This window comes from Tyto alba, unplaced genomic scaffold (genome assembly GCF_018691265.1).
Source record: "Tyto alba isolate M040663 unplaced genomic scaffold, T.alba_DEE_v4.0 Super-Scaffold_6, whole genome shotgun sequence".
In the NCBI taxonomy this organism is placed as follows: domain Eukaryota; kingdom Metazoa; phylum Chordata; class Aves; order Strigiformes; family Tytonidae; genus Tyto; species Tyto alba.
In genome coordinates this window covers 49214902-49242442 of record NW_024881327.1, presented here as the reverse complement: position 1 = coordinate 49242442, position 27541 = coordinate 49214902, and the positions used below count along the sequence as shown (strand labels likewise).

General features: G+C 39.7%; 1 protein-coding gene across 1 annotated transcript in view; it reads left to right on the top strand.

Moving 5' to 3' along the window:
* The window catches only part of POLR1A (RNA polymerase I subunit A), a 34721-nt gene extending 10676 nt beyond the window's left edge, over positions 1 to 24045 (top strand). Inside the window, exons 12-34 of the mRNA XM_032987395.2 lie at positions 231 to 458; positions 2122 to 2376; positions 2701 to 2892; positions 3698 to 3841; positions 4276 to 4459; positions 5320 to 5402; positions 5515 to 5673; positions 6009 to 6107; positions 7050 to 7202; positions 7387 to 7469; positions 8232 to 8397; positions 8923 to 9144; positions 10629 to 10843; positions 11491 to 11658; positions 12485 to 12620; positions 13622 to 13779; positions 14731 to 14845; positions 15480 to 15596; positions 16512 to 16793; positions 17403 to 17603; positions 18916 to 19033; positions 20339 to 20503; positions 23033 to 24045. Coding sequence (XP_032843286.2) covers positions 231 to 458; positions 2122 to 2376; positions 2701 to 2892; positions 3698 to 3841; positions 4276 to 4459; positions 5320 to 5402; positions 5515 to 5673; positions 6009 to 6107; positions 7050 to 7202; positions 7387 to 7469; positions 8232 to 8397; positions 8923 to 9144; positions 10629 to 10843; positions 11491 to 11658; positions 12485 to 12620; positions 13622 to 13779; positions 14731 to 14845; positions 15480 to 15596; positions 16512 to 16793; positions 17403 to 17603; positions 18916 to 19033; positions 20339 to 20503; positions 23033 to 23133 — 3744 coding nt within the window. The 3' untranslated portion in view covers positions 23134 to 24045. The remainder of the gene's footprint in view (positions 1 to 230; positions 459 to 2121; positions 2377 to 2700; positions 2893 to 3697; positions 3842 to 4275; positions 4460 to 5319; positions 5403 to 5514; positions 5674 to 6008; positions 6108 to 7049; positions 7203 to 7386; positions 7470 to 8231; positions 8398 to 8922; positions 9145 to 10628; positions 10844 to 11490; positions 11659 to 12484; positions 12621 to 13621; positions 13780 to 14730; positions 14846 to 15479; positions 15597 to 16511; positions 16794 to 17402; positions 17604 to 18915; positions 19034 to 20338; positions 20504 to 23032) is intronic.
* The last annotated feature ends 3496 nt before the right edge of the window (positions 24046 to 27541 follow it).

The following is a 27541-nucleotide window of genomic DNA, read 5'->3' as shown; positions in this document are numbered from 1 at the left end:
CTGCAGTAGAATATCATAAAAAGGACATTGTTTCTATTCTTATGGTAGAATATTTTAAAACAGAAACTTATTTACTTGGCATGACAGTAGATTGAAGAGGAGATGCATCCAAGAGCTTAAAGTAATTTATGCTCACGTTGTAGGAGTTAACCTTTGACACTATTTTTACTACTGTTTTAAGCCAAACTTGAACAACTTGTTATTTCTCGCCTCTTTTCCCTCCTGTCCAGGTATTTGCTACCAAACTGACTTATCCACAGCCAGTCACTCCCTGGAATGTCAAAGAGCTGAGGCAGGCTGTCATAAATGGCCCAAAGGTTCACCCTGGGGCCTCCATGGTCATAAATGAAGATGGATCTCGTACAGCGCTGAGCGCGAGCAGCCTGACGCAGCGGGAAGCCTTAGCGAAGCAGCTCCTCACTCCTTCTTCAGGCGCGCCCCAGTCAGGACTGAAGATTGTGAGTATGATGGAGGGCTTGTTGGGGCCTTCCTACACCTATGGTGGGTTTTTTTAAAATATTAATACTACTGTCCTTGCTAGTGATTCCAATGGGCCCGTTCACAAAGACTCCCAGGGCAGGGTTATCTTGTCTTTTAGTAGGTGGCTGAGAAAAAGGTGGGGGAGGGAGGAAGGAAGAAAAGCTTCATACTTGATCAAATTCTAAAAAACATTTCTCTATCCTGATTTTTACTTTTCTCTTAATACGCAGTGTGTGGCATTCATCTTGGCAAGATGCTAAGTAGTCTTTCTTTTGCAGCTGACTATTCTAGGGAAGTCTTAGCAGTGTGGAAGATAAAATACTCCTTTTGTTTCATATTTTTATGTCTCCCTGCCTCCCCATCCTTCTCAGCAAATTCTATCGTTTTTTTCCCCTCTCCTTTTGAAATATTAAATAGCCTCTATATTTGGAGCAGTATTTTGGTGGTAGTTCTGAAAGCTAAAATTAGTGTGCTTGTAGAGTAGGTACAGCACAAGCAGTTGATGTGACATGTCTTCCAGGAGTGGGATGCCTGTGAGTATGTACAAAGTAGAGTTCTCCATTCCATGTCAGCTGTGCTGGTAGTGGCACCGACCAGGAGAGGAGTGTCTGTGTTTTAGTACTGACTGCTGTAACCTGGGATCCATCATCCCATCACCATCTCCTTTTACAGATGACAAAACAGGAAACAGCCACACTGATATCCATCTGTTTGTACAGACATTAACATTTGCGAAATGCTTAGTGCTTATATCAGTTGTTTCTTCAGACCTGCTGGAGGGTTTGAGTTTTCTGTGCTACAGCTCAATCAACCTTTGAAACTTCTTAATAACCATATCTCTGTTCTTGGAAACATTGAGACCTTATTATTTAGCTGCTAGGGCAAAAGTTTTGGTGACGAATAGTCTTTTCACAATGTCTATTAGGTATACCCCTGTCTCTTGTAGAAGTGTGGCAGAGATTTAATATTTAAGATTATTTCTGTGATGTCGGTTCTCTCAGAACCTGTCACAGAGGTAAACATAAACTGCGCAAACAGCTTATCATACTCCTGTTGATAATCACTTAAATGGATATATGAGAGTTACAGGTAGATAAATTAAAATGAGACTTTTAGAGACTGTCTAGATAAGAATACATTGTGTTGTATTCAAACCTGAAATTATAACTCAGAGATCCCCTGCCTCTGCTTCCACTACTGGGTTATATTATTACCTTATTCTATCTAGGATGTCCAGTGCTGGGTGTATGGTGACAGGTGTTACCAATTCAGCCCAGTGGGCTTTGGATAAGTAGTTAATTTTCTCATTTACAAATGGTGTAAGTTTCTTTCCTTTTCAGCCTTTGATTGCTATATTGTCAAGGGAGAGGAGGGACTGGTAGGTTGTGGCTTGTATGCTGTTAACTTGGTTTGGTCACTGTGGTTTGTGGGAGTTAATGGAGGATATGCAGCTTTAGAGTGTGGTTTGGTGGCAAGCAGAGGGTGTTCAGGGGCAAGTAGCCTTGATTCTCTTCCAAAGTTTTGCATAGAACATTAATACTAGAAAAAAAATGTTTTGGATGTGTGTATATTTTCAGATGCAGTCTTTTCAGAGGCACGCATGGAAATGCCCTATATGCAGCAACCATAATTCTCTTGCAGGTATGTCGACATATTAAAAATGGTGATGTCCTTTTACTGAACCGCCAGCCCACTCTTCACAGACCCTCCATACAAGCTCACCGGGCCCGAATCCTGCCTGGAGAAAAAGTGCTGAGGCTTCACTATGCCAACTGTAAGGCTTACAATGCTGATTTTGATGGTGATGAAATGAACGCCCATTTTCCACAGAGTGAGCTGGGTAGAGCAGAAGCCTACACTCTAGCCTTTACTGATGAACAGTACCTGGTTCCAAAGGTAAGTAAAACCGTCAAACAAATGTATTCCTATGTGAAAACACTTTGATTTTTTTGTTTGTTGATTTGGTTTGTCTAATGATAAATGGATTTTTAAATTTCTTTTTGAAATTTATTTCTGCTTTCTGCTCTGTCTTCACTTATGGTTCTCTTCGTCTAAAGAAGATCTAACACGTCCAAATAATCTCATTCCTTTTAATGTCAATGTCCAGAAGAGGTTTAGCAGAGAGGTGTACAAATGACTTTAGTGCTCTTCTCGAGCTGAAATAATTTTGGGAGCTGCTAGCACATGACTTATTTTTCCCTCCAACCTTTACCTCTTTAGGATGGGAAGCCACTTCCTGGCTTGATCCAGGATCACATGATTTCTGGAGTCAGCATGACAATCCGGGGCTGCTTTTTCACCAGAGAGCAATATATGGAGCTTGTTTACCGAGGACTAACAGACAAAAAAGGAAGAATTAAAATCTTTCCTCCTGCCATTATGAAACCACAGCAATTATGGACAGGAAAACAGGTAGTTTATGATTTATTGGGTTAAAGAATGCGGGTGTTTCCAGAGTAAGCAGAATGCTAATGTTAAAACCAGTGCTGCTGAGGGTTGCTGAAAAGCGAGATCCCGTCATCTAATCCACACCTTGGTGTGGGTTATTGAGCTATGAGCGTTGTCTTTCTTTTAGAACTACAGTATTAGAGTAGTACTTGCTGCTCTGAACAGTGTTGCAGATGTAAGTATAATGCTGCTGTTTACAGGTGTGAGAGCAGAGAAGGAATTTGTTGATCATAGTGAACTAATTTATGCCAGTCAGTGGTTTTAAATCTCTGAATTTAAAGGCTGTAGGTAAATATTCTGATATTTGACTTTTTGGTTGAGATCATTATTAGGTTGATGTAATATCCAGGAAATCCAAGTGAGTGCTCAATTTTGTAGTATTTAAGAGAGATTAACATTAAATTCAAGTATTATATCTCATAACAGAGTAGGGGAAATTATCTTCCAGTTTTTCCTGTAAAACCCAACAGTCAACTTTTTCCTTTTTTTTTTTTTTTTTTTTTAATTCTATCTAATTATTGGAAGAATCTTTGGTGCCATATGTTTCTGAATAATTGTGTCTCAGTTCATTGACCTTTCAAAGGCTACAGTAGCAAGAGGATATTCCTGCCTTAGAAGCTTCAGATTTCTGAAATTTTAACCCCTTGCTGTCCCTGAAAAAAAAAAATACATATAGGATGTTGCTTTTCTCCTCCATGCCAAATTCTTTACATTGAGAAGGGAATATAGGAAATAAATATTTCCTGCCTCTCTTCCTGCTTCTTCATAGGTTGTTTCTACATTGTTAATAAACATCATTCCAGAAAACCACATCCCGCTGAATTTGACTGGGAAAGCTAAGATTGGTGGAAGAGCCTGGGTAAAGGGACCTGCAAACAGATGTCTAAATCTTGATTCAATGTGTGAATCTCAGGTATGCTGGGGCAGCAACTCTGGAGTCTGGGCTGGGATATATTGCAATAAAATTGTGTAAACAGTAGAGGAATGGGAAGGGAGGCAGGCAGATGACAAGGTTAAAAACAGATACTCAGCAAGTTGCTGCCAGGTTAGAGGATAGGCCCTGGGGGTCAGGAAGAACTATTTCTGATCCTGACTGATAGAGATTCCATCTGGTTTTGTTAGACCACGTGTCTTCAGTGTTTGACTTTATAGGTGGAAAAATACAGATGGTGTTAGAAGTTTTATTTCTACTATAAATTCTGGAAGTACAGATACATACTTAACTGTTCACCAATAAGTGCGCTTTTAAAACTTAAATCTATCTTCATGTAGAGTACACAGAAAGACCTGTAAAGATCGTGAGTTCAAAATTTCTATTTTCCTGAATAGCTGTGTTTGATTTTTCAGGTTATTATTAGAAATGGGGAATTACTGTGTGGAGTCTTGGACAAAGCTCACTTTGGCAGCTCTGCCTATGGCCTGGTCCACTGTTGCTATGAAATCTATGGGGGTAAAACCAGTGGGAAAGTGCTAACATGTCTAGGACGTCTCTTTACTGCTTATCTGCAGCTGTACAGGGGATTTACAATGGGTGAGTAACACAAGGAATAATTCACCATTACTGTAGTGCAGCATCTCCTGAGCTATAAACCCATATATTGTTGGGCATAATACATGCCAAAAGTTCTGTAAATAAAATTTTGCAAGACTGTCCTTGAGTGGTATAGCTGTTTGCCAGCCTTTCTTCTGTTTTTTGATCTTTTTTGTTCTGGTAGGTGCATAGGTGGTCTTTCAAGCATAAGCAGAAAGTATAATCTTGAGTATGTCCATCAGGTTCTCTTCTGTCCTGCCTAGTCGAAGTGTACCCAGTCTAAATATCTTGCATTGAAATTCTGTTTAGATCAAAACCTAGGAGTCTGTTATTTTTACATCTCAGAAAAAAAACCTGTTGCGTAGAAACCAGAACAACTGATAAAGTGAGATGGAAGAACTTTGTATCTTTGAAGGACAAACACGGCTTTCAGCCTTCCATCATGTGCTTCAGCCATTTTAGTGACTTTCATAGGTCCCCTTACAGGAGTTAGGGTTCCAACCATTGATTTGTTCTAAACCATTGTTTTTCTGAAGCTGTCACCACAGGGGGCTGTATTTTTAGTTTACCTTTTTAGAAAAGCTAGGAAATGACAGATTCTGCAAAGTTCAACTAACAGGAACTTTGAAGTGGATGGAAAAGAAAAAATAGTTTGATGTGGCTGGACTGTAACACATTTGTTTGTGCAAGTGCACCGAATAAGGTTTTATAGAAACTGTTGAAGATAAGACTCCTTAAGTTAGGGAGCTGATTTTGCACCTTTAATGCTTAGCTTAGTTGATGTTGCATGGGTCCAAATGTGATTCCTTTCTCCATTTTTCAGTTTAGATCATTACGTGCTCTGTCTTCTTCTTTAATAGGGATTGAAGATTTGTTGGTTAAACCTGCAGCAGACCACAAAAGAAAAAAAATCATCAAAAAGTCAAGCCAGCATGGTATTGAAGTAAGTCTGTCTTGCAAAATTCTTTTTCTCCCCATAATTAAAAATTTTTAAAATTCTATCCTGTTTAATCATGCCTCCTCAGCACTTTAAAACCCCAGTATTTTTCTTTCAGGCTGTTAGAGCTGCTCTTAATTTGCCAGAAACAGCATCATGTGAGGAGGTCCAAGGGAAATGGCAGGATGCCCATCTCTGCAAAGACCAGAGGGATTTTAACATGGTTGATCTGAAATTCAAGGAGGAAGTAAACAATTACAACAATGAAGTTAACAAGGTTGGCATCGAGGCATCTGTGTATCCTAATCTTGTTTGGAGACTTTCTTATTAAGTTAATTTAATGTCCATGAGAGGTGCCTGACTGTTCTGGGAGCTGAAGCTTTCAATCTGTCCCCAGCATGAGGCTTCACATACTGCCTTGCCACGTCAACCTTGTCCTCCCTGAATGAGAAGATGACTTCATACTCAAGATGCTTTTAAAATTATAAATAGGAATGTTTGTGATTACTCATCCTTTCACTTTCTTAAAGCCTTCAACAGGAGTTGCTTTGGTTTATTATTTTATTAATAGTTTGGGTTTTTTGTTCCCTTCACCCCACCACAACTCTTTAGGTTTGTATGCCCCTTGGTCTCCACAGGAGCTTTCCAGAGAACAATTTGCAATTGATGGTACAGTCGGGAGCCAAAGGATCCACTGTAAATACAATGCAGGTAACAACAGCTGGAATACCTAGCAGTTATATGTGTTGTTGTGATTTTTCCCAGAACGTAAGCTATTAAAAAGGTCTTGTGTGGCTATCTTATACCAAAGCAAGATTTTTATTCTGGGCTTTAGGAATTAGAGGCCTTTGGCATGAAAAAAAATTAAAAGAATGTAATAAAGACCTCAGTGGGTGATGGAGGAGAGTCAGTGTTTATTATAAGCTTCTATTTTTGAATGAGTTCTCAGTACTTTAGGATTTATAGAAACAGCAGACTTTCTTTTTAGTAGGAATGCGGCAGATTATACAAACAAACCTACTGTAGGAGAAAGTCTCCAACAGATGCCAGGAAAAGTTCTAAGTCCTCTGTTTTGTTGTTCCACTACTGAGTAGCAACAACTAAATCTTACTTTGATTTTGTTAGAAATGGCCAGGATGCTTTTTCATTTTGCCTTCTGCAACACAGACACCGTCAAGAAACACTGCATTAAAAGACCATCTAAAATTCTGTCTCTGAGAGACAATCACCAAAGCTGAAGAGAGGGTGGTGTTTGGTTTTGGTTTTTTTTTTTTTATTCTGGTTTTAGTACACTGCTGAGAGGTGGTGAGGGTAATGTAGAGACCTAAAAAATATTTACAAAATAGCGTAAAAATATTTATAATATTTTTAGTTTTGCATCTCTTTGTATTAAAATAAACCTACAGGATGAGAATGGAAATGTTAAGGATGAGTCAGGGGGCTGGAATAACTTAAAAAGAACAAATGACATCTACATGCCTTTTCTGCTCATCAGTAGCAGGAACATTTAATGAACGTGTTGACATTTAGTTGAAGAACATTTAGTGAACTTTTTAACTTTTTTACTATGTTTTTCAAGAAAAATTGTTCAACTTATGCGAGCAAAAAGTTGGATGGAAAAGTGATACTTCTTTTCTTCCTGTCCACGTTTAGATTTCTTGTTTGTTGGGCCAGATTGAGTTGGAAGGTAGAAGACCTCCACTGATGGCATCTGGCAAATCACTGCCATGTTTCCAGCCTTACGATTTTTCCCCTAGCTCAGGAGGATTTGTGACAGGCAGATTTCTCACTGGGATCAAACCGTCTGTAAGTTTAACACTACTTGTGCTTATACTGAAGTTTATTTAAATCTTGGTAACTTAATACAGAGTATCTGTGATAAACTAACTTTGTTCACCCTACTTTCATACGTAGCATTAAGAAAAGACATAAATTGCCAGTCTTGGTGTACTTCTCAGCAGAATGGTGATGGTATTGTGCTTATGTTTAGGAATTCTTCTTTCATTGCATGGCTGGCAGGGAAGGTCTTGTGGATACAGCTGTTAAAACCAGCCGTTCTGGGTACCTACAAAGGTAAGAGGCTTGTCTTAGAATTTGAGCCTTTAAATGGTCTGTTTGTTTGGAGTTTTGGGGGGTTTTGTTGGTTAGTTGGTTTGGGTTTTTTGTAGAGTACTATAGACTGGAAGAAGTGCCTGTATTGCTTAGATTTACTTCAGTGTACTTGCTTTTTAGAAAAGTGTTTACTGTCTGAGTGTTGAATGTTTGTCCTAAGGCTGCCTTTCTAGAGGACTAGATCAAATGGAACTTTATTATCTCTGACTTACTTCTGGCACATAGCAGCAGCAACTTTTCTTTTTGGAGAAATCTTTTCCTTGGTACAAGTAAAGATGTACAAATTTCAGGCAACTCTAGTTTTTCATGGCCACATTTTGAGGCCTTTGTCTTCATTGAAGAAATACCTCCAGTATATAGAAGATGGAAATTTTAATTGTTTCAGAGGGTACTGAGGGTTTCTAAAGGAGGGATGCCCCTTCTTTTGGACAACCGTTGAAGAGTGACAGCAGAAATAGAGAGTAGTTTGTTATTTCACTGTAAGTCACTTCAGTCCAAGGAAACTGGAGGGAGCAACATGCAGAAAGCTTTATGGTATCTTTATGTGTTCCACCTGTGTGTTGTGTCTGTATGAATTTTGGCTTCCAGAATTCTTGATCAGCCCTTAAATGCACTTATATCTTACTGAAAAAAGTATTTTTCATGTTAATAGGTACATCATTCTTGTTGTTTTGTAGCCTCTTAAGTGTGAGGGGTTTTTTGTTTTCTTTTCCTCTGGAACAGGTGTATCATAAAACATTTGGAAGGACTGGTAATTCAGTATGACCTGACTGTACGAGATAGTGATGGTAGTGTGGTACAGTTTCTTTATGGAGAAGATGGACTTGATATCCCTAAAACTCAGTTCTTACAACGTGAGCAGTTTCCTTTCATTGCAGAAAACTATGAGGTAAAACACCTAAATCTTAACTATTTATATGGGGTAAAGGAGGAGACCGAAATGGACAGTTAACATCTGGCATCTCTTTTACGGATCCAGTGGCGTAGTTGTTTCTCCACAGTCATTCTCAGACCAACTTACATTTTTATTTGTCATTGTATTCAAAATATGGGAGCTAATCTTAAATCTGTGGCATAATTTAAGCAGCCTCAATTTCAACACAGCACCAAGCGCTCTCCCTATTCTCATCTATTCTAACTCTACACGTGGGTTCAACAGATGACTTTACTCTTCAGTCTGTCAAGTTTGGTTAATATCCTTTTACCAGTATCATCACTGCTTATTGAAGAACAGCAATAGTCACATAAAGATATAAGGAGTTTTATGTCAGTTGGGTTGCAAACCAATTTTGAAAATTGTTTTACAGCAGCAGAACATTTTGAGTGGCAGCAGATGACCGTTTCAGTTTGCTTTGCCTTTTCTGCTACAGTAAGCAGAGAGAGAAGAATAATCGTACAGGTAACTTTCTTGTAGGTAATCCAGAAGACAAATCATCTGGATGAAGCCTTAGCAAGGATGGAGTCTCACCAAGCTAAGCAGCAATTCAAAGCCATCAAAAAGTGGCAAGCCAGGCACCAAAACTCTGTGCAAAGAGAAGGAGGTTTTCTGTTGTTTTCCCAAAAGAAAATGGCAAGTGTAAAAGCACAGATTCCAGGAGGAGAAATCAAAAACGGAAGAGATCCTGCTACTTTACAGGTAACACAGAGGCAGTTGAATTGATGAAGCCCTCTGTGATTTTTTTTTTTTTCCCATAATGATTTTTTTCCATGATTTTTTTTTTTTAAATGGCTTTTTATGTCCCAAACTGTTTCGCAATCTACTTACACAAGTTACCTTTTGAAGGAATCATGTCAGCTGTGTGGGTGGTGAAGCTGAGATTCATTTATTAAAGTCTGTGGGCCCTAATGGTAGGGCAGAGGCCCAAACCTCTGAGGTAAAACTGGTTTTGGAAAACAGCCCATGTTTGTGGGTGGTTTTAGGGGATTGTTTTTGTTGATTTGTTTGGTGGGTTGGTTTGTTTTTTCTTTTCATGTACACAGAGTAGATCTCTCTGGGATGGACAGGTATCTGCTAGATGGATGAGAGCCTGTTTAAATACAAAGGTCAGAGGGCTGAGCCAGTCCTGCCTAATGTTTCAAAAAAGTACTCTTGTTTAAGCCTCTTGTACATCAGGGCACTAATCCGTTATGGCTTCTAATGAAGATTATATGTATGGACACAAAACGGAAACAGGTGCTGCTTCACAGCCTTGCTTTCACAAGGAATTCTACCCTAATAGAATGTGGACAGTTAGCATGAAACTCCAAGTTGAAGTTACTGAGATACACAACTCTTTGAGCTTGTCTGCAAATGTTATGCCTAATCACTGGTTCATTTAGTCAGCTATGCTGAATTTGTGTTGCTATTGGCACTTTTCATAACATTCAAAACAGTTTGGCCTGGGGATTCTTTTACTGTTTGTTAATTTTTTTCTTTCAGTCAATAGGTAGATATAGATACATGTTTATCTCTGTCTCAGTATATTATAAAGCTCAGTGGATAGACTTACATGTTACAAGCCAATTCTTCCTTTCATAAAACAGCAAGGCATGTAAAAGACAAGTTTAGCTCATTTTCTGTATTGATTTTTTTTTTAAGTCAGTATTAACTTTTTCCTTGATTAAATGCAACATTTGAAATGTTAGTTGAAAGACTAGCAAACTGAAGAATAGAAATAAAACCAATCAGCATGGATAAGATATCTGCTGGACTATTGGGCTTGAATGTCAACAACTGAAAATCAGAGAAGCTCCTTTATTATGCCAGCTTTAGACATGTGAGGTGGTAGTTGGCTAGAAGTAAGATTTAAGTATGTTGAGGGGGTTTACTCCCAGGTTAAAATCATTCTTAGAGGCTGTATTTCACTGATTTCTGGAGTAGTTACTATGGATAGATAAGTCCGACTATTTCAGGATTGTAAAGAATCTTGAAATAATTTGGGATCAAAAGTGTTAATTATCAGAAAATGGAGAACACAGTATTTGTAGCGGAGTTATTTGCTGTGTTAAGTACACCCTTAAATTTTATGCAGGTAATATTTTTCTCCTTCACTATTACTTGGTTGCTGGTGGAAACAGTGTTGTTTGGTTTTGGTCTTATTGTGGATAAACCAGTCTCCTTAAAAATCTCCTTATTTTCAGTTATTGAAGATGTGGTATGAACTAGATGAGAAGAAACGAAGGAAGTATTTGAAGAAGACAAATAAGTGTCCTGACCCAAGCCTTGGTATTTGGCGTCCAGATACTTATTTTGCATCTGTTTCAGAAACATTTGAAAATGGAGTTGAAGAGTATATCAAAAAATGGGAATCGGAGAACAGACTAAATTATATGCACCCGGCACTTTCTTCTGATAGGTAGTAACTTCTGTGTCTTTACTTCTTTGCATTCAGCCAAAAAACAAAATACCTATTTTTGGACTGAGTTTTCTAAAGATGAAAAGTCTTTAGCAACTCTTGTTTTTGTTGTGACCTTTGTGAAACGAAGTAATGGGATTCAGAATGGTTCCTGAAAGCTGAGTGGGCTCAGTGTGCAGTGGAGAGGCCCTGGTTATCTGTTTCTTCCAAACCTGAACTTTCCATACTGTTAAGGGCTTTGGCAAAGGCTTTGTGGAATAACAGCAACATATTGCTGTCCCCATATATATAAAATAATACTTTACAGTAACACTTTAAAAACAAAATATGCTCTTGCCACATGTTGGAGTTAGCAAGGCAGTTAAGGTGAGCAAGTGGGGAGTAAATGGACTATCTTTTGATATTCTGGGAATTAGCAGCAGAACTGAAATATGGTTTGGCCAAGGCCCCAGTTCTGTGTTAATGGGCCGTGTTTGTCAGATCAGATTGGGATAGATAATTCTACAGTTTCTGGAGTGTATTTATCTATAAGTTACCAGGAGAAATTGGCTGAAAGAGGTAACTATTGAACTGAACATTGTTCAAGTCTCTTCAGTGTTCCTTATTTTCTACTATATTGAGCGAAATCTCTTCTTTCGTGTCTTCAGATTAAAGGATTTGTTGTATTTAAAGTGGCAGCGATCTCTCTGTGATCCAGGAGAAGCTGTGGGACTTCTTGCAGCTCAGAGTATTGGGGAACCTTCCACACAGATGACTCTGAACACTTTCCACTTTGCTGGCAGAGGTGAAATGAATGTCACATTGGGTATTCCAAGGTGAGAAAGCTGTTCTCGGTGGGTCCTTTGCCATTTTTGGCATTTAAATAATAGTGCTTAATCTCACTGGCATGTACATGTAATCCTGAGGGCTAATGATCCTTCAGTTTAATTGTAAATTGTGCCTGTTCAGAACTATTTTAATCTTTTACAATTTTGCGGTTGTTTTGGTTAATTTTCCAGATACAAAATATCTGTGAAGGCCCGTTATTCTTATCTAATATATAGCAAATGGCTTCTTTGTTTCTGTGTTTTAGTTAGTACAGTATAAGCCTCAAGAAATGGTACTTTGTGGGTTTGCTCTCTGCTGACCTCTCTTCCCCCAACTAACTTTTAAACCTATTTCTTTCACACACAAAATTTCACCGCAACTATGAAGTCTGGTGTGTTGAGTGTTATTATCACCTATGTAGAAAGAGATCTGTTTAATAGCAGCCGGGTTTCCTCTGGCTCTTCTTTTTGGGGACAGTGACTTTATCAGTGCGCACGTGTTTACCAGCCAATCATCAGAAAGTATGAGGAAGCATACATTATGCATCTGTAGGAAACAGGCTTCATTATTTCTTACGTTCTTGATCAAAGATGATAATAAATTGTTCTTCTTCCCGTAACTGAGGTGATAATCTAATTGAGGCAGCAGAGCTACTGTTGTGCTGTGCCTGACGAGGAACCAAACAAATGAAAAGGAGCGGTGCAACGGTAACCACAGCTCTTGGTGCATATGGCTTTGGTAGAACTGGCTGCATGCTGCCTGATTAAATGAACTAGATATTTGATAGCATAGTGCTTTTATTGCTGAACTTGAAAGATCATTCTTTATTTAAAGGTTGCGGGAAATATTGATGGTGGCCAGTGCAAACATTAAAACACCAACGATGAGTGTTCCTGTGTTCAATACCAAGAAAGCTCTCAAGAAGGTGAAACAGCTTAAGAAACAGCTCACAAGAGTGTGTTTAGCTGAGGTGAGCCTCCTCTTCAGTGTATCCCTTAAGAGTCAGTAAAACAAAACTTCCTGTTTGAGCTCATCAGTTAGTCTGGCTTTGTAGCAGTTTCCATTTTTGAAGGCTTATCCATGGGCACAAGATGAGAGGATCCTTTCTTTTCACCTCTTGCATACTGAACCTGTGATACTTGCTAGGAAGTGGAGCATTGAAAGGAGTTGCAGTTGCTGTGACTGTATGAGACTTAAATTCGATTTAACCTTCATTGTTGCATTCTACAAACTATAGAACATAAAGGAAGGGTAATAGTTCAGACATAGCGGTAGTATAACAGCAGGGAGGATTTGTTTGCTGCTGTAACCTTGTTTAGCTTTTTCTCAAGCTCATTTTTGTCTGCCTCTAGAATTGGAGGATTTTTGTTTTGTCTTTGAAAGAACCTAATCTGGCTGTGACTGGCAGAGTAGAGACCTTTCTGTTTGTCCCCCACTCCTTCCTGATCTCATACAAGCGGCTGTGCTCAATAGAAGCAAAACATGTGGCTTCATGGAGACTCGATATATTGAAGTCTGATGCTCCCTGTGCTCCCTTTTCTTCCTAGGAGTGCAGTATTTTTTCTGCTCTCCTGCATGCCCTACCCTCTTCTGTCTTACTCCTTCAAGTTGAAAGCAGCAAGGATAGAGTTAAGACTCAGTTCTGTGCTGAAATACCGTCATGCTCAATGGACGTGGGTCAGTAAAATGAAGCTGTTGACCCACTAACAGGTGTCATCTCTTGTGAAGGAGTTAGGTGGGAGGTGAGGCTGTTCTCACAATATTGTCTAAGTTAGTTGTTAGGAGGAGTTTAAGCCAAAAAGAGTGGAATAGGGTAGAGTCCTTTTGCTCAGGAGCTGCCACAAAGCCTCCAGAAAAGTTTGCCAGTTAGTCTTGTGTAACTGTGATCTCCTGTGGAAAGCATTGGAATTGTAGGAAGTAAATGAAGTGTCTTCATCAAAGGAATAATGTTTGTGCTTGGGGCTTTTGTAGGTTTTGCAGAAAGTTGAGATAGAGGAATCCCTGCGCGTGAAGTGCAAACTGAACAAACATCGCCTCTACAAAATCAAATTCCATTTCTTGCCCCATGAGTACTACCGAGAGGAGAAGTGTGTGAAGCCCAGGGAGATCTTGCACTTCATGGAAACAAGGTGAGTTTGCTTTCAGATACTTTAATATTTGCTGCTCTTTTGCCTTTCCATGGGTCACTGCATGTTGTTTATTACTGCTGCCATGGCTTTCAGAGCAACAGCTCCCCACAAGTGTGCTTGCACAAGCATCTACACAGTTGCTTTTTATGTCTTGTATAAAACTGTGGAGCTGTGGCATAGTGACAGTGCAGAACTGTATCAAGGCAGATCTTGCACATCTCCGATATACTCGGAGAAGAGCCATATAAGCAACATCTCATTCCTTATCTTTGGATCCTTAAACATTTATTGCTAGCAGAAATGTTTGAATACTTTAGGTATCCCCTGGTGCTCTCATTGAACAGCACTAAACCTATTTATTTATTTATTTATTTATTTAATACAAATAAATAAATCAGAAAAGTCTGGCTTTTTTTATCCCTTTCTTTTTTTCCCCTGCTTCTTTCCCCAGATCTGGCCAAATGTGTGTAGTTAAAAGTAGAACATTTAATGATAAGGGTCTCCTGAAAGCTATTTTTGTTTTGCAAAAATGCTGCATTGATTTCTTCCTCCTTCAGGCCACATGAGTTCAAGCTGGGTTACATTACTTAAAGATTTCACATGTGCTTGTTGGTTTGAAAAACAGAGAAGCCCAGTAGTAAACCATCTTTTCTAAAGGTCAATTCGATATGCAGATTTTATGTCCAGATGAGTTTATAATTTTAAGCTTTGGATGCATGGCTCCATCTGTGATTGTAAGAGAGATGATACTAACCTTTTGATTCCTAGAGGAATGGGAAAGGAATGAGAAGAAAATATATTTTCCTTATCCTAGAAGTACTTTTGCATTCACCAGAGAATACGTCCTGTCATGAGTTGACTGGCTTCTTAAAAAAGAAATTTGATTTTCTGACAACTTGAAATTAACTGTGGTACTGCTGAGCTTTGACATTGTGTTGCTGCTTCTTTCAGGTTCTTTAAAATTTTTCTGGATGCAATTAAAAGGAAGAATGCAAAGCTGGCATCTTTTACTGAAGTCAGCGTCCGGAAGGCAACTCAAAAAGATTTAGATGGTGACCAAGACAAGGTACAGAAAAACATGACCTGAAAAATGCCTCACTTTCTTTACCTGTTTGAGAACCAGAATTTGGAAAAGTGTAGCATGTTTCACCATGAGCACGAAATATGTAAATACTAAATTGCATCTTAAATATTTTCCTTATCCATAAACTGTCTTTGCATTCTCATAAAATTAACAAGGAAATTAAAGTTATTGTGTATTAAATGCTAAATTACTTAAGACTATACTCTGAAAATGCCTGTTTATTTTCGCTTCAGTGAGATAAAAGCATTACTCTCAGTTTGCTCCTGGATCAATGTCCTGTTGTAGCAGTGGTTGTCAAAACTTGGGGGAAGATCCTTTTTTCATTGAAAGACTTTTTCATGTTCCTTCTCCCACTCCTGTCCCATCAAGGACTGTCATAAAAGCAGGCGGATAGCTTATCTGTCTTGTAGATGTTCATCTCCTTTAATGTTAAAGTTATCATGTGTGTAGGTTCATTATATCTTTATAGTAGTGGGCTTACAGAAGTTAATTTGTCCTTAAAGATAGAACATTGAACAAGGAATTGTTAAATTCCAAATGTTTGGCTAAAGCCTTTTGATGCAGTGGATGCTTCCTAGCAGTCAGCCTGATTATCTGGTCTGTCGTGGGTTTCTAGACACAGCAAAATGAGGAAGCTCAAGCAGAGGAAGAAGAGAACATTGTTGATGCAGAAGCTGATGAAGGGGATGGCGATGCTACAGAAGCAAAACGGAGGAAAAACCAGGAAGAAGAGGTAATGATTTTTGATGTGCTCAGCACTGCAATTTAATTCCCAGTTTCCTCTGGCTTGAGTTGGGAAGGAAAGCTTCCACTGAAACAAAATGCTAAAGAAAAAACAAGCCCCACTTGAAAGGAGATAGAAAAGTCTCTGCTTTGTGCTGATGAGTTTTGATTTGGATGGGGGGGAAGACTGTAGCAGATGATGTGAGCTGAGACTTGTGATGACCTTGGCTTTTGCCAAGAAAGGACTAGATGACCCTTGAGGTCCCTTCCAACCTGGTATTCTATCATTCTGTGATCATAGTTGAGTCTGGTCACTACTGTCCTTCAAGAGAAATATAGAGCCATGAAAGTTAAAGGTGGAAGGGATCTGCATTTTTCTGAAGCCTTGTTCTTTAGGGGTTGGGTAGGTATGTCTGGCAATCAGGTTGTCTGTGCTGTAGTTCACCTTAACTTTACCTCTTGATAATTTCATGCCATTAATTGTTTTTAAAACTTTATTGTGATTCTTAATAAACATTATCTCTGGCTCTGCATGTTTCTCCATGTTCATTATTTCATAATTACTGCTTAAAAGTTTGGTTACAGTAATTTCAGCAAGAGGGTAGAGTAACTGAAGGTCCTGAGGAAATCTCATCATCAGAGTTGGATTATGGAAAGAGTCTTTTTCAGGAAGGAAAAAATTAAATTCTGCTATGGTCCTGTAGCATCCCGGACTGTACTGAGGAATTATGGCAACATTATAAAGAAACAGACTGAACTGAATCTGTTATATTATTTTCTTTACAACAGAATTGCATTTTCATTGTGTCACAGGCAAGATACTTGCAACTTGCTGTCAAGAATATTCACGAATAAAACTGTTCGTGATGCACTTTGTTTCTGTGCATATTCTGGCTCAGATAAATACAACATTATTTCTATGCAGGTTGATTATGAGAGTGAAGAAGAGAACGGGGAAGAAAATGTTGATGAGACTATAGAAGATGAAGAGGCTGAATCAGAAAAAGAAGAAATGAGTCCTGGTGCTGAAGAAGATCAAAATAGAGCAGATGGTGATGAATCTCAACAGCCTTCATCTATGTCTCAGACTAAAAAAGGGAAAGATCGATCACTTCAGTCAGCAAAGTTGCGAGTAAATGCTGTTCTGAACAGCCACCCATCAATACAGGATTATATATTTGACACTGAAAATGAACTTTGGTGTGAGGTAAGATGGTGCTGCCTGGAAACATCAGTGTGTGGTTGTGCAATGGTTGCATGTAGCTCCCATAACAAATGGATCTTTTCAGTGCAGTGCTGCTGTTTTCTTTGATACAGAAAAGTTGCAGTACAAATGTACTTCTTGACTAAATTTTTAGTAACTTTCAGAACACCTGATGATACTTCTTAAAACTAGGTATTTGACAGGTTCATTGTGTTTTAATCTTTAAATATGTAATGCACTGCTGAGTAGCTCTTGATGAATAAAAGTGATGGCTGGACTGTTGAAAAAGTCTAAATATCTTAAAACCCAAACAAAACAAAAACCCCAACACATACCCTGCTGCACCCCCCAGAAAAAGCCACACAAAAAAACCTAATCAGTGTAAGTTCAGAGATCTATAAAGCAATGTGGTGAATGATTCTGGGATGAAGTGTTCATATTGGCATTGGTCAGCTGTAATTCTACTTAGATGGTTTTGTCCCTAAACACACAACTAGAATAATTCCAGTTGTCTGCTTTTTGCCTAAAAAGAAGTAGGCTGGTTATTGGACCTAGTGTTCAAACTTTCTTGCAGAAAAACACTGTGTTGTGTTTTTTTTTTTTTCCTCTTAGGTTTCCTTGACGCTTCCGTTGATGAAGGTGTACTTTGATCTCTCCTCCTTGCTCGTGTCTCTTGCACGAAGCACAGTCATTCATGAAGTGAAGGGGATCACACGTTGCTTGTTGAATGAAAGTACCAATAAGCAAGGAGAGAAGGAAATTGTTCTGCATACCGAAGGGATAAACCTTGTGGAGCTGTTCAGATATTCTGATGTATGTAATCTATTTATAATCCCAAACTGGAATGATCTTTTGTGTACAAATTGCATAGCAAAGACTTTGGGTAAAATACCCTGTCACGCAGCCAGGGCTGCTCTTAGCTTGGACTTTGGAGTTAAAACTCACCAGCTGTACTGAGCCAAGGCTGACCAAATTGAGGGTCACATCTTGCAGCAGCTCTTACAGGGTGCAGTGGAGGACCTAAGGGCCTTTTCAGCTCTTAAACCCTCTTCCTCCTTGTTTTTGCCCTCCAGATGTGTTCAGAGCTCAGCAGAGCCTTTTCTCAAGGGCAGCTTGCAAATCAGTTTTTGTGCCAGCAGCCCAGTGTCTAATGACAGATAATTTCACACCATGCTTCTAACTGTTTCTCTAAATGTTACTTGAGGGAGTTCTTCCATCTAATGAATTGTAGTACTTGGAGATGAATAGTTCTGCGATGCCATCTAGCCCGTAATTTCTACAAATACAGGACTGTTTTAAGCTACATCTTCTCTACTGCTTTAGCTAAAAGTTGTGGCTGGCAAAGACAGACAGGACATTGCTTGGAACGCTTTAACACGTTCCTCTGCTGCTTGGGATGGCTTGTTTAGTTTGCTTTTTCTAATTTCAGACCATTTTCTCCTCTGGTGAGTTTTGATTCCAGTACTGTTATTTGTCTATATAATGCTGTGATCACTGGCTTTAAACATAAATCCCCAGAATCATTTTTGTCTAGATTCATGGAATGGTTTGGGATGGAAGGGACCTTAAAGATCACTTAGTTTCAACCCCCCTGCCCCGGGCAGGGCCCGCTTCCCCCAGCCCAGGGTGCTCCCAGCCCCGTCCAACCTGGCCTTGAACCCTTCCAGGGAGGGGGCAGCCACAGCTGCTCTGGGCAACCTGTGCCAGTGTCTCATCACCCTCACAGGAAATAATTTCTTCCTGATATCTAATCTAAATCTACCCTCTCTCAGTTTAAAGCCATTACCTCTTATCCTATCCCTACACCACCTGATCCAGAGTCCCTCCCCACCTTTCCTGTCCCCCCTTTAAGCCCTGGGAGGCCGCTCGAAGGGCTCCCTGGAGCCTTCTCTTCTCCAGGCTGAACCCCTCCAACTCTCTCAGCCTGGCCTCCCAGGGGAGCTGCTCCAGCCCCCTGATCGTCCTCATGGCCCTTCTGAGATGCTTCCTAGTTGTTCTGTAACTGCTGGTGCTGCTTAAACTAATGAAAAATGGAGGAAAGCAAGCTATCTTAGCTTAGCTTAAGTTATTTGGAAATGCAGAGTAATTACTGTCCTAACTTGTATCTGGTTTTTGCTACTTTCAGATTCTGGACCTGAACAGACTTTATTCCAATGATATTCATGCCATGGCTAAGAATTATGGAATTGAGTCTGCCCTGAGCGTGATTATAAAGGAAATAAAAGATGTATTTGCTGTATATGGTATGATTCCTTCATATTTCTAAAGATAATCTTTATTATCAGTAACATGGGAAAATCCAGCCGCCATGCCTGCAAAACTGTGGTTTTGCATGATCTTTTCATTTATGTGTGTATTTTTATGTTGCACTTTTTCATCATTTTAATCGTTACAGTGCCTTCCGCTGAGACTTCATTAGTTAATTGTTAGGTTCCATTTAATCAGTAGATAATTCACTAGACAAGATTCGATTTATCCCCCCCTTCACATAGCTTTTCTATTCTGGTATATTTAGATTTTGCAAGCTGGAAGGTCCGGATGAATTAACTATTGACATCTGAGGAAGCTGTAACTGTTAGACTTTTATAGTGGCCCTGAGAGTTGGATTAATCTTGCCTTGCTCTAGCTTTTTAATGATGGGAGTCTGGGCTCTCTTTGAGTTTTTATATCATTCCTAAAATAGTTGCACTGCATTGACTGAATGTTCTTCTCTCTGCATAGATTATTCAGTGTCCAGGCAACTAGCTTAGGGAAGGTGCCTGATTTCATAGGCTGCTAAAGTTAAGCGTGTTCAGTTTGCCTTAAGTGAGCTAAGTCTTGCTATGAATTAAATTATTGAAAAGAGGGAAGGTTAATACAGTGAGAATTTTAGCAACCAGTTATATCAGGCAGATTTTCCAGATGGCAGCCCAGAATGGTCTAGCCTTCAAGTTGTCCAAGAACTGCTAGGTAAATGTTGACAGAGCTGTTAATGATCCCCCATTATACTGACTCCACGAGTGTTATTTAAAAATAAATGCTATTTCTTTTTAGCCTAAATTTAGCCGTTTGTTTGGGTTTCTTTTTTTTTTTTGTTTTTTTGTTTGGTTGGTTGGGTTTTTTTTGTGGATGCTTAATACCATGCACAGAAAATACCAGAATATTTCTGACTCTGGTGCCCAGCTAGCACAGGCCAGCAGATGAGGGCTGAGAGCTCTGTCCCATCACGAATGGATGGATGTGTGATGACCTTCTGTGTAAACAAAAGATGATGCAGGCCTTACTGATTTTATGTAGAGAAAGTCTGCTGCCTTACAGCATTCTTGACATTTTAGTTTCCCTGGAGAGATACTGTTTTGTATTACAGTGAGGTCTTGCCCCTCTTGGATATTTGAGGGGAGCAGTTAAGCCAGCTATGCACAAATTGGCGCAACTGCCAGAAGAATGTTAATAGCGATGTTCTCCATGTTGGTTAGATTCTGGGGGTTTAATTTAGACCTGATCTATTTAGAAAAAAAAAAAGGACCTTAGCCTTTGAAAGCTCTGATTGCTCATCATTGTGTTCTTAGGAATTGTGGTAGACCCTCGGCACCTTTCACTTGTGGCAGATTACATGTGTTTTGAAGGATTTTATAAACCGCTGAATCGTTTTGGAATTCAGTCCAACTCCTCCCCTCTGCAACAGATGACATTTGAAACCAGCTACAAATTCTTGAAGGAAGCAACAATGATGGGTAAATAGTTTAGTTTGAAATATATTGCTGCAGCATTTCACATACGCTTTGTTTTCATCATAACTTTCCACTATTTTGAGTAATGCATAATTGCATTAGAAAAAATGCCAGAGGCTAAAATTTTAATTAAGCCCTTGCCTAGGAAAATGTTCCAGATGTTTTTAATAAAATTCTGTCAGCTTAAATGAAGTCAGCTCCCACATGTAATTTGTGGGGTCTGTGACTCCTTTCTTTAAGAATTAGATAGGCATTTTTATAACAAACCTTAAGGTTGTTAAGATTTGTTATAGCAAAGCTTTATAACAGACTACTAAATCTGCCTTTTTCTGTCTCTACTACTGTTATCTCTGCTTTGTTTTCATGTCTGTCATAACTTCCATATTTTCATCTCTTCTCTATCCTTGCTATTCAGAATTTTAGTGTGAGAACAGTCGTCCTGGTTGATACTTCTATTCTGGTTTTCTTCTGCTTTGTAGCATTTTCCTATTTTTGCTTTTTTCCTCAAACACAGACAAAAAAAAAAAAAAAAAAACCAAACATCATTTGGCTAATGGTAGGTTTCTGGTACCATCTGAGATGCCCAAGAATATCCTTTCTGGCCTCTAGTTGCTACTCCGGAAGGTATAGAGATCACATGGCTGCATGGATCATTTAGAGCATTTGAAGTGGTACTAGACATCTGCCTTTGGGAGTTCTATACAAAAAACTTGTGCTTCAAGTCTGTCATTAGACAGTTTACTTGATCTTGTGCTTTGGATACTAATTACGTCTCCCTTTTGCAAATAGCCTTGGTTTCTGTCACTCGCCAGTTAGATACTCTCCTCCATGGACGCTCCTAAGTTGCTGCCTTTCCTACCTGCTATAAATGGGAAAAGCTCTCAACGTGATCCCTTCTCCTGGCATCTTAAACTGGCTTGCAGAGATGTCAGAGATACTTTTATCACTGAATTCCTTTTTGTTAATGCTGTTTTATACCTTTTCTGGAAAGGTAGTTTGGGTTGGTATTGTAATTTGGGAATAGTATTGGTTGTAATTGACTTTAATTTGAAAATCAGAAAGGAAAAGTGTAAATCTGGAGTGAAATTGAATAGAAGAGGATGTTTTGTGCACAGTTATGCTCGCTCTCTGGATTTATGTTATATATTGACTTTGTTTTTCACCTTATTTCTAAGGTGTGAGGTGAAACGTATTTATGGATAATATTGTGAATAAAGACATGAAATGCATACTGACAGAAGGGCACGGTGAATTGGCAGGAAAGTTACCCTGATTAGGGAGTTACTGATTTCACCACGATGGAAATCAAAGTCATAATGTGGCTTGCAGCAGTCTGGATCTAATTTGCTTTAACGTAACTGATAACATGACTGTACAGTTAAAGGGGTGCCTGCTTATGGCCCTGGTCAGTAAGAAGGAAAAAAGAAAGGTTGTGACCGCTGTGCACAGCTAAGGTAACAAGTGCTGTTGGAGTGGCAGTGTGACCCAGCAGGTCAGGGCTCAGTGTGCAGAGAGCACACTGCGTCAGAAGTGAGATCCCTTTGGCTCTTTGCTTGAAGAATAACTCTTTGTTAACATCACGTGAGCAAACAGGACAGTTCTGACTCTTTTGTTTAATGATCTAACAAAGGAGCTTTTTTTCTATTTTTGTCCTTCAGCTGACACACATTTAGGAGCAGCTATTGAATTATTCAGCTGTAGCTGAGATCAGAGCATCAAGCACATGCCAGACACTGTTCTGGGGTGCAGGTCCTCCCCCCCATCCTCTGTACGGGTAGAAAGTCCAGGACGTTTTTCTCAGTAGGATAAAGATGACCCAAACTTATCAAAAGTTTAACAGTTTTATTTCCAACCTTCCAACTGCTCTAATGTCAAAATTCCAGCTTGCTGTAGTTAGGATGAATGAAAAGCAGCTTGAATGCTTATGAAAACAGTGAAAGCAAAACAGTCCTAGCCAGACATATCATCTGGAGAGCTTCCAAATTTCTGTGACACTATTTCGCTACAGTGAATAACCACAAAATCAAAGGAATTCATGGAATGTCTCTCCAGTTAAAAGTTCTCTTCATATCTAGCCAGAAGGATTTAAAATCCACATCAAAGGATTTGCTTTAACAAAGGAAAAAGGCAGCAATGAAAAGGGAATCTTTTTACTTTTGCCTCACTGATGTATTTTTTTAGCGATCTATTTAATCAGCAAAATGTGTTCACTGGAAGGTCAAATCTGTGTTCTCTTAGAATTCAGAATGTGTTGTCTTTTCATGCTGAATAGGGTGAGTTTAATAATGTGTGGCCTAATTCTCTGCTTGCACAAAAAGATTGGGATGAGATAATAGTTGTAGAAAGGGTAGGAAGAGTTTTGGACTCCTGGTCTCAGAAATGCAAATTCCATCTGAACAGTAGGTGGCAGTGCCTTTCTGAAACCAGGCACAGCTGAACCAGATGACTTCTTGCATGTAAACCAAAATGTTTTCTTTTCAGCGCTAACCTTTGGAAATATCCTAATATGATTTTCTTTGAATTCTGTTCCAGGTGCCCATGATGAACTGCGATCCCCTTCTGCATGCCTAGTGGTTGGAAAAGTTGTTAGAGGAGGGACTGGTTTGTTTGACCTCAAGCAACCCCTTACATAGTGTTTTGGCTATAATTTAAGGATTCTAATTAAAACATTCATCGTGAGAGACACTCTACAGCTATGCAACGAGAGCATATACTGTGTCCCCAGTCATCTTCCCTGTGCCAATAGATTTGTTAATCTGGATCCCTGATGAGCCTAATCTATTTAATGAGAATGACTGCACCTATGGGAGCTATCATTTGATCCAAAGAAACATTTATTTGCTGTTCTTTTAATGTAAAAAATTAGATTATTGATTTACATAGAACAGAATAAAATTAAGGAGACTGTCTGGGTCTCAGACAGGCTGTGCAACAGCTGTGGCAGACGGAAGCGAAAGCAGAATCTATTTATGCTGTCTGATTTTTGTGGGGCAGAATCCCATCTGGATGGGTGGGTAGTGCCAGCTGCCCCACGGTTGTTACATGACAGATTTCCAGTACTGGAAACAGCATTTGGAACTCACAGGTGTAGCTGGGCAGTGCTGTACTGCAGCTTCAACGTTGTAGTGCAGTGTCTGTGCTTGAGGCATATCCTCTTCTTTTGCCGTATATGCGTGCATTGCCATGGCTTTTGTAAGCTGTAGAGGATGCATTTCCTATTCTGCTACTTCATTTATTAAGAATTATGTGTCTGTGTCACAACTGTTAAATTTCTTTATTAGCCAAAGACCGGAGTTCAGAGTTTTCATGGTTTCTATAGGTATTTTCCAATGCCTACTCTTAGAAATTGTTTCTGTGGAACAGATCTCTGCACAGAGAAACCTGACATTTGCTAAAGATTTATCCCTTAAATGGCAACATGAGCTGCTGTAACAGTGACTACACAAAAGACTTCTGTAAGAATTACCAAAACAGAGTTTTGAAACTATTTTTGCTTAAATATTCTGTATCTAAGAGGATATTTAATAAAGGACATTGCAAAGAAATACTCTGAATGCCCTATTATGTGGCTGCATTAGTGAGGGAATTTTGTCATGCGGCCAACAGCCACTGCTTTGACTTTGATGGCTGTTAAAAGTCACATAGCTGAGAGCTGTTAGCCACTCTCCAGAAATCATACTTTCTTGTTCATACATTTGATTTTAATCGGAATGTAATGCATACAAGTAGTAAAAAATCTTTGGAGTTTGCTCACTACTATCTAGGCAAGTTTTCTACCGGATTTCAACCCCGATCATTCTCAGCAGTACCTCTAAGCTAGAGGAAAAGTGCCAGAGCTCACTTAGCCAGCTGGGGAGCTCCTGCTTCCAGTGGAGCTGCGCTGAAGGAGATCAGATCAGATCAGGCAGCGGGAGCTGTCGGCTTGGGACTGTGAAAGAGCCTCTGTGGAGTATCTTGGTGGATTCTGTTCTGCCTCAGCCCCTTAAATCTGTGTCGAATGTACTGCAAATTGCACTGAAGCTTAACAAATGCATTAGCTTGGTTAGGTCTCCAGTTTCACTTTGCAAATCTTCCTAAAAGATTTCCTTGTGTCTTTTTCCAATCTTAGCACCTGCCATGTATTTTTCAAAAACACATCATTCTGCGAACAGACGGGAAAGAATTAGTTGGATACAGTTTTGCAAATGGTTAGATGGGAAAGAACAAGCCTGGTAACAAAAAGACTTTTAATTTCAAGCTACAGTCTGTACTGTTACAGACCATTTGCTGAGGAAAAATCCCCAAGAAGTATTCACAGTCCTGCAGTGAAGAGCATCTGTGCCACATTTTCTAGCTGGAGATGCAGCATCCTTTAGTTTTCTAAAAGAGTTTGACCTAAATAACTCATTCATCCAAGCATTCGTATCACTTCCCCGTGAAGCTGAAGAGGTCACTTTTGTTATGTCACAATAACAAATTGTCTTCAGAGTTATGGAGCCATGAAATACAAGAAACTTTACTAGTCTTGTATGTGGATCTGTTATGCCAAAATGTAAATTCTGCATATTTAAAATGTATGTGAAATTATGCTGTGCTGCGACTGAAAAGAGACTGAGTCTCCCGAGCAACTTGATGTCCTTTTCTAGACACTAGCTTGCTTTTCTGTTGCAGTCTGAAGCTCTCAGGCCAGTGTTGCCCGTAGCAATCCTGGCAGGCTTGCTCCCTGCTTCAGTGGTGAGAAGTGGTCCTGGGCGGGGGCCAGCCGTCAGCCAATATGCTGTAGGGGGGTAAGGGGTGTAGATGCTAAATGAGCAGAGCAGTAAAGCGCCTATAAATATTACACAGTCTTGTTTTGAGAAAAAAAGTGCTGAAGTGACTGTCCTTTATAACACATTGCGTGTCAAGTTGCTGTTCTTGCTCCCTGCAGAATCAGCTCTGCAGGAAATGGTGATGAGTTAAGTAGGTGGTCAGTCAGTCCTGCTCCCAGGTTATCTAATGCTGATGATCCTTCAGAGCTGTCTGGGAGATGTGCTCCGGCTGTGGCAGGATGAACCAACCTCCCCTTTCAGTTTTGAGTTGCCTTTAAAACTTAGGCACAGGCCAAGATCCAGAAGACGTTTGATCTGTGTTGAAAGAGCTGGCGCTGTAGGAAAGCCCCTAAAGTTACAATTCAGATCCTGCCTAATGATTGCTTAGGAAAATGAAGCAGGTGCCTGTTCCTGTTTATGGACAAAAGTGATAGGGGAGAGAGTATGGCAGGACCTCAGATGTGAGCCTGTGTCTCCAGGGCTGGAAAACAGTACGTATTTTGGCATATAAGCAGGCTTAATTTACACTGTGAAGGAGAGGCGGCTGAGGTGGCAATTACTCTTAATCTGTAGCATGAGCAGTTTGACATGGGAATCATCTAAACTGCTTTGAAACAGAGTTTTGGTTTGCTTCAAATTCACGTGTGTGCAGAAGACGGAGGTAGAAACACCCTGCTTCCCGTGGGTGGAAAACTTCTGTTTCTTTTCAGGCAACATCTGCCTCTACACAGCTATGTTTTAGTTTCTTTCTTGCTCCTTGCACCATCACTGTACAGTACTTTTTTGAGGAAGTGTGAGCTACCTACCCCCAAACACAGCCAGGGAGAAGGCTGCAATAATGGAGGGGGCTCTTGCTGCTTTGTGATTATGTAAAAAGGCAAACAGAGTCAGTTTTGGTATAAAGGACCCCAAAGATCTGGCAGTACATGTGGTTTCACGGAGAGAAAGAGATTGTGATTGAGAGGTCAGAAGAATGGGCTAGAAAGCCCCCTTGGAGTGAGAGAACAGAGCTTTGCAAATACTTAAATAAGATGGGAATTTGTAACTGGGGCTTTCTTTTTCATTTCTTCTCCAAGTATGTATCTTACTGCTCTGAGTCAGAATTCAGTGTTTTTTTTGCTGCTGAGGAAACCTGGTTCTCTCTGGTGGCAGACCAAGCTTGTCTAGTAAGAAGTGGTAAAGAAACACGTCAGATGTCACTGAAAACTCTTCCTGCTATTTTTGACTGTTTTCTGCAGGATCACTTTGAATGTGCTCTATTTACAAGCCTTTCTTCAAATACCTTTGACATTACTCTGACAGTTTTCAGAAATAATGCAAAACTAATACCGCACAGTCAAATCTTGTGGTGATTTCCTCTAGTTTGTATATGTATACTGCATTTGTCTGTGATTTAGAAGTCAGATGCAGTTCTGGCACTGACCACGCTCTTAGTGCTTCTTCCCTGGGAGCCATCCTTTCTCTTAATTCTCTGCTGCACTGTTGGGTGCTGGGATACCGTGAAACTGCGAAAACATGGGAGGAATGAGAGAAGAAAAGTAGCTTCCAAAACTGCTTGTTTTCTGTGTGTTGTTTCCGTTAATAATAGCACACGATCTGTCTGGAAAGGTAAAGGTTATAAACCTGACTGAATGTGCACTCCAGGGACAGGCTGGTTAGCATAGGCAGATGTGAAAGCTGGGAGAAGAGGCTTTTTTAATGCTGTAATAGAAGAACTTAGAGTTATTCAGCCAGAAAGGGAGGCAGTGATCCTCGTCTTCTGATCACGTGTGCTGTGGCAAGCCAGGCATATACTGTGGGTTTTATCCTACTTGTACAGTACAAAATACCCACTTGCTGATCCAGATTTGTTACCTGTAAGATAGGGATGACAAATCTTTTCAGTGTGGGTAACGGTGAATCAGCTTGTATTTATTTGCACAGCGGTTGGAAAGCATGCCATGTTCAAGCTTAATAAATCAGAAGAGAAGGCTTGTTCTTATCAGTAAACATTAAAAAAAATCCTAAGTCAGGCAGTGAGAATGGATACAAATAGGAATTAGTGCTTCTTTCATCTCAAAAGCAAAGCTAAATATTAGAAGACAAGGAGCAGAGAAGTTTGTTTTGCCAGATCCTTGGTTCCCATGTTGTTATGCTTGTGTTGGTCAGTAACCAAGTCATGGTAACGACGCAGCTCGAAGAGACCTTTCATCATTCTGAGCCTTTTTGGACAAACCACTTGAAGGTTCCCAGTAAGTACTGAAATCCAGGGCTG